The sequence below is a fragment of the Brassica rapa genome, chromosome A07, assembly GCF_000309985.2.
Source record: "Brassica rapa cultivar Chiifu-401-42 chromosome A07, CAAS_Brap_v3.01, whole genome shotgun sequence".
In the NCBI taxonomy this organism is placed as follows: domain Eukaryota; kingdom Viridiplantae; phylum Streptophyta; class Magnoliopsida; order Brassicales; family Brassicaceae; genus Brassica; species Brassica rapa.
Genome location: NC_024801.2, coordinates 25,720,026 through 25,731,533, shown reverse-complemented (window position 1 = coordinate 25,731,533; position 11,508 = coordinate 25,720,026). Strand labels below are relative to the sequence as shown.

The following is an 11,508-nucleotide window of genomic DNA, read 5'->3' as shown; positions in this document are numbered from 1 at the left end:
GAGGGAGAAAGGGGCCAAGGGTTCTCTTTGTGAGTCTTTTGTCATTTTAGGGATTTGAAGAGATAAGATTATTAGGTGATAAAAAAAGATAGTTTATTTGTTTAAAAAAGAAACAAAAAGCAAATTGGTTATGTCTAGTTAGAAAGTCTAACGAAAGAGACCATATCATTAACTGAAGGTTATTTTGATAAAATTGCTAAGAAAAAATGTGTCAACTAGAAATGTGTCTTTTAGAATAATTGAGAACTCAAATTGTGTCTCCCAAAGTAAAATTCTCTTTAAACATTTCCAAACCCACCAATGTGTCAGGTCAAATCTGTAGGATATTCATGTTCATACATCTAAAAATATTCATCTATAAATAAACATATCCCAACATACATTTATATCCAGCAACGATTGCAACTACTACATTATGTAGATTAGTATGTATGAAACACGGATTATTATAATTAGAGGAAGTCCAAAAAACTAAAGTAGATTAGTTGCACAATTGTCGAGCACTTGCATGAACAACAGCACCATCACAACTGGCTTGTCTCTACTTTAGTTTTGGACTCTAGTTTTAGTATAATCTATGAATTTCTTTTAATTGAGTTTCTAACCTTTTAGGTTATTAGTATGTTTAAATCTCAAGACAAAATAAAACACAAAATGCTAAAAGTATCACACCTTAGATTATTAAGTAATTTATATGGGGCTGCTTTTAAAAATTAATCAGCATAACGCGATTTAATCAAATCACTGATTAGGAATCAGAAGTACTGTAAATTAATATTCCAGATTACAGGTTGCTTGTATGTCTCTTGTAATGAATGTATATATAATGTATTATGTATGCATATATGTCCGTGTCATCTTCCTTTCTTAATCTTCAATAAAATATCTGTTCAAAAAAAAATTCTTCAATAAATCCACTCTTTAAATAGAATACTATTTTTTTTTGAAAGAATCACCTTTGATCAAATTATTAGGCTTAGTTTGAGGTCTACATAAGTATAGTATATGACATTGGACAGTTATCTAATCTCTAATCATGAGCGAGTACTATCTTACTATTTGATTTATTTTGCTACAAAAATGATTATATGTTCGACCACCTATAAAAAGAAGTATTTAAATTTTCTTAAATGATTAGCTTACCATCCACAACTTTTTGTTGGATAAAGACAGAGGGTAAGGTACAATGGTCTTCTCCACCTAATTTCTCGGAAATACCAAACTAACTTTAAGGATTCGTAATATGCCTTTGCACTGAATAAGAGGACTGTATTTTGTCAAAAGAACAAATTTGCCTTCTGATTGGTGGTTGCATCCTGTCACAAAAAATACTCAAGAGAACTTAGTTTTTATTCAAATGCTATTTTATTTATTTCATCTGTTCTACAAAGATAAATAAATTTGAAAAATAATTTAATAATAATAAATAGTATTTTATTTCTATTAGTTAATTTTATTGAAAATTGATAAACACATAAATGATAAATTTGTGATATAAATTTAATGCATTTTAATATGTGTTAACAGTTAAAAATTATCTTTGTAAAACAGAGAAAATATATAATTTTTGTTAATGGTGAAATTTTTGGACCTTAAATCCATAATCTTTCTATATATGGAATTAGCTTTAAGAAAGTCTCATCTAAAAAATAATCTCATATTTTAAAAGTTTGAATCTGAAACATTAAAAAAAAGCACTTTCAGTTTTACAATTTCTTACGATTCTTTTATGTAATGATTTTGGAAATTTAGATATAATAGTATGTTAGTCGAATGAAAAAAAAAATTAGTCGATAGATGACGATAATTGTTATTTTGCTATATACAAACGACAAACAATTTGCATTACGTTACAAAAGAAAAACAATTAGCATTATCGGGCAATATTCAACAAAGATTGTGGACAAGATGTAATCGTTATTTTAAAACATCACTCTTTGTCCGATCATAAGATAGCAACACGCAATAAGAGGTTGCCTACACATCTACACAGTACGTTTACGTATTTATCTACATTATAAGATACAACCTCTGTTCTAAAACTCGGCCGCCTAGCCGATTTAGCGGCCGAGTAAACGCTCAACGGTGACCAAGCGTGGCGGATTGAAGCTATGCGGTCAAAAAATCGGATCTGAAAAAAAAAATGAGTTTTTGCTCATTTTAACCTAGAAATCGAATAATCTCTCTAATATCTATGAAGTTCTAGCAAAAACAAGAAGAAAACCTATGAAAATTGCTTCTGAAACCATAAAAGTACCTAACTTTCGCATCTGCAACTGCAGAAAATCAGAAACGGAAGGAAGAAGAAGAAAAGTAAATGACATTTCTGCCCTTCATTAAAGAAAAAGTGTAAAAAAATGTTAAAAAGCCCAACTCCCAAGCGTCGAACCTTGGTTAATACGTTCAGTTATAGACAATAAACCACTACACCATGTCTACATTACGGGTAATAACAGAAATCTTTTATATATAATAAAAATAAATCGCCGAGTACTCGTCCGTTTTATCTCCGATTTGTGATTCGGCGCTAGGCCCTGTCCAACCGCACGCGTTACGCGTAGCGAGTTTCCGAACAAGGGATACAACAAAGAAAACTTACTGAATAAACATGAATGTATCTATATGTAAAATATTTATAACTTTCGATTTATGATGCGTGGCATACTGGCATCTATGGAGCAAAACAAAATGACATAGGTAAGAAAATAGACGTGTGACGCGATGGCTGTCATGTTAATCTAGATTAATAATGTATTTTTAATGAATTAAACCATTATGGTTAGTTTCTTTTACTTGTTGCTCAAACGTTATATAGTTTTATATTTTATACATGTGGTTTATATATGATATCGTTGAGTTTTTAGTAATTATAGTTTACTAATCCAAAAATATATTTTAAATTGTATTGTTCTTAATTATCTCTCGTATGTTAGAAGGATTATATTATCATTCATGTCATCATAGAAATTTCTTATTTGATTAACAACTGTGACTTATTTAATATATTTATACATGAAAATAAATCAATTACTGCCGCACAATTTATTACGGGAATATCTATACAATTTTTTTAAAAAAGATTATAAGATAAAAAGGAAAAACAATGGGCACAGAAACACTAGTTTTGCCATTTATGTCCTCTTCCCTCTTAGCTGTTATGCATCAATCGGTGGGTCATGCATCTATACGTTCTCTCTCTCTTGTGCTCTATCGCACTCAATATTTATACACGAACCTTCCTCGTTATTTCCTCCCAAGAACATCTCAAACACTTCTATTCTTCATTCATTCAATATTTTGACCAACACACACACATATAATCATTTGTCCTCATAAACCCTAAACCCTACCTAGTTCCAACAACTCTCTAGTTCCAAACTCAAGAAAAAAAAAGAGGTTAGTTTCATAAGCAATGGCCAAAGTTGGGAAGCTGACAAAGCTCAAGTCGGCCATAAAGAAATGGCCTTCCTTCGCCAAGAATCACCACCACTCGTCCTCCTCCGCTGCCGTCTCCGATGAGCTCTCAGAGGACAACAATCTCCATGTTGTTTATGTTGGTCAGACTCGAAGACCTTACATGCTTAGACCGGACATCATCTCTCACCCACTTTTTCAAGAACTGGTGGATCGGTCTTCTAGATCCGTGGAACATGATCGTGAGATTGTTGTATCTTGTGAAGTTGTTTTGTTCGAGCATTTGTTGTGGATGCTCAAGACTGGTCAAGAAGGAGGATCCGTTGAAGAATTGGCTGAGTTCTATACTTATTAACATCGACCGGTTGATTTTTAAACATTTGTTTCGTATAATATATACTTTCTATGTTTGTTATTTTTGTTGTTGCTGCTGATTTGTATTTTGATTCGATGCGGTGTGTGATCAAAAACGTGATCTCGTAAACCATGTCATTTGCTTCTGTTTTTTTTTGTTCTCGAGCAATTTTATGATGATGAGCATATGTAGCTTCTTACTTTGTTACGACCAACAAATAATTATTTTCTCTTAGAAGCAACCTTTATATTTCCTTCAAATATATTATAATGTATGCATATCCCTTAACTGTGATAGACAATTAAGAGAATGTGATGATTTTTCAGGTAAACTTATTTTATGGTTGCATTTATATTATTTACTTTCATTGTGGCGGTTTTGTAACTTTTGTTTCTCTTTTTGTAACGGAATCTATCTCATGATGAGTCATGTGTCTCATGACATATAAAAAGTACTGTACTGATGTTTGAAAATTGCTTAAATTAATACAGATTTTCTTTAAAAAATTGATTACATGATGACGATCCCATTTAGGTAAATTATCTATCTTTTTAAAAAAATTCTAGCAATGATTTATATCATTGACATTCATGGTGTTTTGTTTAAAATCCGGGACAGTAGCTAAAGTAGGCCTATAGCTAAGACATACTACATAACGTTGCAAACTAACTAGTATCGAAATGATTAAGAAATCTGAAAGATTCATTCTACAAAATTAACAATTATAATAAAGATTTTCATATGGTTTTGCATTGTGATTTTTTTTGCTAAACTACATACAGTGTTTTTCAAACGTAATTAGTAAATCCTCATTTTTAAATCCGTCGAAATTCCACGTACATACCTACCTGAGACTCGATCCTCTGTATATCATATATATATTTGTGGTTGTCCATTTCAAATATATGTATTTCCGTATAAATCATAAACCCATAAGCATTTTTTAAAAAAAAAATTTGCCAAGAATAATGGTCGCTCCTTATTAAAAAAAAAGGTCGCTCTCATGACGCGTTGGTGACCTGGTCCCAAGTTCATGCCCCGACTCTCTTTTCTAGTTGCAGATATAACATATTCATTTTTAATGTTTCTGAACTTCAATTCCAGCCACATAAAAATATGTTAATTTTAAAGAAATATATGAAAATTTATGGATTAGTTACATAATGAAAAATATAGTTTATACTACTTTCTTACCATCAATTAAAAACATACAAGTACATGTATACATAATAGAGTATATCTGTAGCAGCAAAGTTGGTGATCGAAACTGATAATTGTCGTGGTGGTGACGAAAGGGACGCACGGAATATTATTAAAGAGTCTCGAGGACTTTATCTATACGACTATACATAAACGTATTTAATTAGACAAACATAATAATTAAATCATCTACTCTATTAAAATAGAGTCCTATTTTTTATCTACCATACACAAGTCTATGTTAGACTATTCATTAAAAATTTAACTAAACATCCTAAAATTACTCATATATGATATTCTCCTAAAAAAAAAAAATATACATCTAAACAATAAGATTTATAAGAAAACATAAATATATTGTCATTAGTTAATTATCATTTGACTGTTTAATATAGACCATATTTTGTATATTCCAATAACTAATTTTGAAATTAAATAGTATAGCCCAATTCTTTTTAAATTATCAAATTAAATTTTTATATAAAACAAAATAAATAATATTTTATTGGTTGTAACATTTTATGTTGATATTTTTAGTAAAAATAAAAACATTAAACTGAAATATAATATGTTAAATAAAATAATATTTTAAAATATAACAAAAATAATTTAATTTATTTACATAAAAATATTTCGAGAATAAAAATTTCTAAACAAAGAAGCTAATATTTTTTTTATTAATTCATATAAAACTAATGTTTAAAATTAAATTATTAATATTAATGTTGTATTTTAAATAAATAAACAAAAATACTTCATTAATATATGATTTGTACAATATCATCAAACAAATTTCAACAAATATAAATTTTCAAAATAAAAATTATATACATAAAATTGATATTAGATATATATCTTTATAACATATTTTATATTTTAAATATTAATTTAAAAATATAAATATATCCGCACGGATGTGCAGGTTAATATCTAGTATCAATTGATTGTAACTTTTAAGTACGATCAAAATACTATATGCTCTAATATAAAATTATGCAAGAGGAGAAGTTTGGTTGTTAAGTTTTAATTAAGTTTCGTAATTGCTTCCGACATGCTAATGATTGAGAAGTCGCTCGGTGTGTCCTTTCCGCAAACTCATGGATATGTCTACTTCTGTCTTCTTCATTACATCTCTTGCTGCCTACACTGTGAGTACAAAATTGGGTTATATGCTATGAGTCGAAATGTGATCAATTTTATCAGAACAAATATATTTATTCACCACAATTTTGAGTAGGTTAAAACGTAACACCATTTAAATTTGTAAAATGAACAATTCTAAGTGTGTTTCAAAAAGAAAAAAAAGAAAAAAAAAAAAGAACAATTCTAAGAAAATAATATTAAAACAGAGCGAAAGTATTGGGCCTTAGTAGGCCTCATGGGCCAAAAAGCAATGAAATGAATAAACACCCATACGGGACTTTGTTCTTCCTTCCACGTTGGTCTCCGACTCATCGGTGGCCGACGTTGCCAGTGATTGTGAAACCAAACTCATCCCTTGTCTTGTATGCACCATAAAGAAAAAAAAATCAGGTGAAACCAACTCATCCTTTGTCTTGAATGATTACGATTGTGCATTTTACCATCATTAAGTTTGTATTGAGCTCAATTATGTCTTCCAAGTGTTTGCTGAAATGCCTCAATGGGCAAATTAGTCTTCTTTGCAAGTATAGTTTTTTCAAAGGAGATTCATTATTTCCTGCGGATGAATCTAAAATGATCTTGGAAACAATATTTTTCCTATTGGTTATGTTTTTTTTTGTAGGATCTCTAGTTCATGACTAAATGAGAAATGTTACGACTTGCAGTCACCGCACGAGTTCTTATTAGTGTATTATTACTGTTCAGAGTTTCTCCGTTGCCATTTGGGAAAGCAGTTGATCTGAGTCAGGAGGTTTAGAAGAATGTCACGGTTTAGATCATTGTGGCAAGCCTCGGTGAATGCAACAAAGAAAGGTATTTTCTTTTATTCTCTTTGCTGAGAGTCAAATTAACATGCTTAACACTTCTTGTAAATTATTGAATTTGTTGCTATTGGTTTCCTTATCTTGTTTAAAGTTGGTTTGTGTATTAAAGAGTAACGAATACTTTATATATTCTTGTTTTGGCCTTATAATCAAATGTCTTTGCCTGGAAAGAAAGATAATGTTTGAAGACTAGGGATGACGGTTTTACTTGTAATATGTATGCTCTTGAGCCTTTTAGCTTTGTTTTGACGATGTACATACTTCAGCTCTAACGTGGGAACTCGAGGAAATGGTACCGCCTGCGGAGAAGTGTATATTCAAGTTCAGTTCAAAAGAAGACCTGAAGAGATGGCACCTTTATTCTGATTCTGAGTATGGAGGTACTTAAAACACAGGTTCAGGCATCTGCTCATATTTGATGTTGCAGAACATATGTTCTGCTTTTAAATTTTTTCTTTTATTTACACTACTCAATCCTCATTGATTCATATTTACAACTATTCAGGCGAAATAAGATTTCTAAATATCTGCAGTACTTAGCCATTCCTCATGTGATCTGCTCATTGTCGTGTTGGATATTTACTTTATAGGATTATCTTCGGCTTCATTGGAGATGAAAGATGGAGGAAATGGATCAGACTGCACTGGTTAGTGTATATATGATGGTCAAATGTGCTTAGCCTTCTCCTTTGTTACTCTTTTGCTTGGTTCTGATACACCCAGTTTGTGTAAGATAGATTTTCATATAGACTTGTCGTTTGCTCATCTAGGGAGGCATAGAAATGTTAATTAGGATTCTCCACACCATTTTTTCTTCAGTTCTTGATCTGCAATTTGTTTGGTTTTAGCCGTTTAGGTTCTTTTATGGGTCTCTGGCGAAGAAGTTACATGCATGAAAATGAATGTACGAGGTTTCTTGACTCTTTTACCATTGTTTCTAAGTACCATTTTCACCGTGTACCTCCTCCTATGTGTGTTCTCCGGGAACCTCTCTACGGACATGAGCGAAGGTTCAAAATGGAGTATTAACCGGAGTGGTTTCTGTGGAATGCGCTCAAAGAAGGTTAAACACAAAGCTTTTTTTTCTTCTTACTAATCATCTCATCGTCAATCAAAACATAACAAAAAGCACTTTCTCTTCTTTTTTTTTTTGTAGTTTGATGGCTTTATTGATCTCGACGGGTATGATTCCATAGCCATGAGGCTTAAAGGAGATGGAAGATGCTACATCTCTACTGTGAGTCTCGTGCTGACCACATAAGGTTTATTAGGAGCACACCTTTTTTTCTTTCTTAAAACTAAACCGCAATTTTAATTCCGATATATACAGAGAATTGGGTAAACTCGCCAGGACAAGCAGAAGATAACTCATGGCAAGCTTTTGTTTTTGCTCCAAAGGGAAACTGGTATACAGCTAAGGCAAGTCTCAGACTTCTTCGACAAGGCAACTTGCGTAAAAAGAGGTTTTGTTATGTAAACCTAACCCAAGTTTGACAATTTTTCTTTTTCAGGTTCCTCTAACTCGCTACTTGCCAACATGGAAAGGAAACGTGATAGATGCAGACATGGAGATGAATCCAGGCCGTGTTGTGGGTATGTCTCTGTCAGTTAACTCACAAGGAGGTGGTTTCATTGGCGCTAAACTAGGCTCAGGCGATTTCAGAGTCGAAATTGACTGGATCAAAGCATTGAGAATGCCATGATGAATGATGCCGACAGAAAGAAACTGAAGTTCTCTGGTTTGGTTTACTTGTAAAACCGGGATTTGGGTTAACCGGATCAAAGTTGGTGGACAAAAGGAAACGTTTGTGAAATGACACTTACAAGTTACAGCAAGTTGTCTTGGCTTTAGTAGAACATAAGAGTCAATGAATAAAATTACATGGGCCATATTAAGCAAGTTGCTCAATTTGATCAAAACTATACCTTAAATGGACGATGAAGAGAATAAAAATAATTAAATTAAACTAAACTATTAGAGAACAATGATCGCCCATTGTGACTAACGTTTGAACCGATAAGAAGAATAGGGTGGGTGGGTACAACGTAGGGTCACGACATCACATCTCTAATTATGTATTTAGCATCTTTAATCAATTTGTCCGTACGAGTTTTTATAACTTTCTAAATCAAACCAAACTTTTATCTTGGTAATTTATTTTTAAATGTTTTATGTTTGATAAAGTTAATCGTAAATTTTAAATTATTAAAGCAGCAAAGAAAAAGATTTTTAATTATCTTAAAGATATTTGCAAAACATTTGTTGCGTAGAAAAAGAAAAGAATCAGTAGTAATACTTTAAAAGTTTCTAATTATTTTTAAGATATTTGCAAAAGAAATTGGTTGCGTATAATATAGAAATGAATTAGTAGTAATGTACTTTAATAAAGTTATTGTAGGCTAAAAACGAGGATAAATATAAAAAGACAAGTAGTTCAAGTGGCGAGTTTCTCGATCATTCTGTGTTACTAGTCTTTCTCCATTATATAAACAAATAAAAACTATATATTAGTATAACAAACACAAAGCACGATACCCCAAATCTCAAAGACTTCTCTGCTTCTTTTCTTTTCTCTTCTCTTCTTCTCTTATTCCACGTTTGCATTTGCAAATCCTCTGCATCTATACAACACATATATTTCGATCTTTTATTCTCTTGTTCCTTCCAATAAACTCGTCGACTTGACCTTATTAACACATACTAAACAAGACCAAAAGTTCTCTGTGTAACTCATTGTAGTATCATCATCATCAATGGAGAAGGAAGACTTGTACGCTGTTATGGATTTGAACAACGAATGTTCACAAGGAGATCTCAGAATTTCTTACAAGAACCTTGCTCTGGTTTTTACAAATCTTTTCTCTTTTTCATCTTTTTCATCTTTTTCAAATATGGTATAGTAGTAGACTAGTAGTGCATGAATGCGATCCGGTTCTGTAATTTTTGGTTAGAAATAATTGTTTTGTTCTTATTGGTCTGATGTGTAGAAATGGCATCCAGATCGGTTTAGTGAAGAAAATGAGAAAGACAAAGCCAATACGAAATTTCAATCCATTCAACGAGCCTATTCTGGTAAGTTCCTGGTTTACTTGTAAACTGGGTCTGGTTGTGGCTCTTTCGGTTTAGTAAATAGTTTTTTTTTGTTGTCAACAGTTTTGTCGGATTCGAACAAGAGGATGTTGTATGACATCGGAGCTTACGACAGTGATGACGACGAAACTGTAACTTATCCTTTGATATTATTTCTCCTTTTTTAAAAAATAAAACATAAATATAGAATTTTCACATTTTTTCTAATTATGTTGCGTTGTGTAGGGAATGGCTGATTTCATAAATGAGATGGTGACTCTAATGGCTCAAACTACATCTACGGTAACAAATTAATTATCGCTTGGTTACTAGTTACTAACTAATTACTAGTGTATTTATCTATATACAACGATGGTTATCAACTTATGATGATGGTGTGCTTTTGCATAACTTCGAACACAGGGAGACGAAACCTTGGAAGAATTTGAAAAGCTGTTTCAAGAACTGTTGATGGATGATGTGAATCAATTCAAAACTCCTCATTCATCTTCATTCCCGTATGCACCGTTCAGTGGCATGTCTGCTTCGGTGTATGGAGATGATTTATCGAATGATGATATTCAGAACAAAGCTAAAGTTGACAGTTATTGCTGCATAAGTTCTGGTGAGGTATATATCTGCGCTCTTCTCTAAAATGTATGGATATAAAACACATTTAGATGATAATGTATTAATGTAGGATATCTAGAATCTTGTTAAAAAGAAGAAATGATAAAATATGTGTTTGTAGGATTGAAAATTTATGTTGACACAGTTGATGTTTTTAATAAAGGTGAGTGGTCCATCAACGAGTTCCCGGGTTGGCAATAGAAGATCTACGAAGTAGCTAGAGCTTACTTTTTTTTTTGGAACTTTCACATAAATTATTTTTCGTCGTTGTGGTACTGTAAAATATGGTATGTAATTTAAAAAAAAAATACAATGTGTTTTAACTTCTACTTGTCTGATTCTCAAATTTTGAACTCGTTGTTCGTACTGGACGTGAACGATATATCACATTCCAGTTGTTCAGACATTCGGTCATGTTGTTTGCATGTCGCAAGATTGCATATTATTGTTCATTATGTTAACGCACAACTACTTGTAAATCATGATTTCAAATCATTAAATTTTTTAGCAATTTAAAATTATTTTTCTGCAACCTACGACTAGCCACAACATCCAACATTATCAAAACAAACAATATCTGGCTGCCGCCACAAGTTGCAACGACATACAAACGAACATGATCATTATAATAACTTTTGACGCGTAAGAGCATGAGAAAATCTACAAGCCAGCTAAATTGGCCAGCAATAAGTTGGCAAAAGTAAGAAGGCTTTGTCAGAATCTTGGCACCAAGTTGGTTCAAATAGATAGCTCGAAGTTGTGGTGGATAGAGTGAGACGACATGAGTGAGAGATGTTTGGTTGCAACTAGTAGTATCTTTCTTCAATGTAGGGCAAAGTCAATAACGTTAGGAACAGGATATTTTTGTAGGA

General features: G+C 31.9%; 3 protein-coding genes across 8 annotated transcripts; all 3 read left to right on the top strand.

Annotated features, from left to right (window-relative positions):
- Nucleotides 1–3,187: 3,187 nt before the first annotated feature.
- LOC103831751 (auxin-responsive protein SAUR78) lies at nt 3,188–4,003 on the top strand. Its single transcript, XM_009107656.3, has one exon. It carries the CDS (start codon nt 3,413–3,415, stop codon nt 3,767–3,769), a length of 357 nt encoding a protein of 118 aa, XP_009105904.2. The 5' UTR covers nt 3,188–3,412; the 3' UTR covers nt 3,770–4,003.
- Nucleotides 4,004–6,392: 2,389 nt separating this feature from the next.
- LOC103831750 (probable complex I intermediate-associated protein 30) lies at nt 6,393–8,856 on the top strand. Of its 3 annotated transcripts, none has more exons than XR_004449582.1 (8): nt 6,393–6,502; nt 6,818–6,925; nt 7,203–7,316; nt 7,527–7,583; nt 7,908–7,999; nt 8,093–8,173; nt 8,267–8,355; nt 8,448–8,856. XR_004449582.1 is itself a non-coding variant. In XM_018653108.2 (8 exons), the coding sequence occupies exons 2-8, from the start codon at nt 6,874–6,876 to the stop codon at nt 8,637–8,639; spliced, it is 687 nt and encodes a 228-aa protein (XP_018508624.1). In that variant the 5' UTR covers nt 6,395–6,502; nt 6,818–6,873; the 3' UTR covers nt 8,640–8,832. The 3 variants fall into 3 exon arrangements, 2 of the variants coding, with proteins under 2 accessions (XP_018508624.1, XP_018508625.1); XM_018653108.2 differs by having other exon boundaries at nt 6,395–6,502; nt 8,257–8,355; nt 8,448–8,832; XM_018653109.2 differs by having other exon boundaries at nt 6,405–6,502; nt 6,735–6,925; nt 8,257–8,355; nt 8,448–8,832.
- Nucleotides 8,857–9,367: 511 nt separating this feature from the next.
- On the top strand, nt 9,368–11,097 carry LOC103831749 (chaperone protein DnaJ). 4 transcript variants are annotated; one of them, XM_009107650.3, is made up of 6 exons: nt 9,368–9,780; nt 9,925–10,009; nt 10,091–10,158; nt 10,253–10,309; nt 10,430–10,631; nt 10,758–11,097. In XM_009107650.3, exons 1-6 carry the CDS (start codon nt 9,691–9,693, stop codon nt 10,835–10,837), a joined length of 582 nt encoding a protein of 193 aa, XP_009105898.1. In that variant the 5' UTR covers nt 9,368–9,690; the 3' UTR covers nt 10,838–11,097. The 4 variants fall into 4 exon arrangements, with proteins under 4 accessions (XP_009105898.1, XP_009105900.1, XP_009105899.1 ...); XM_009107652.3 differs by having other exon boundaries at nt 9,381–9,780; nt 10,800–11,097; XM_009107651.3 differs by having other exon boundaries at nt 9,391–9,780; nt 10,430–10,636; nt 10,800–11,091.
- The last annotated feature ends 411 nt before the right edge of the window (nt 11,098–11,508 follow it).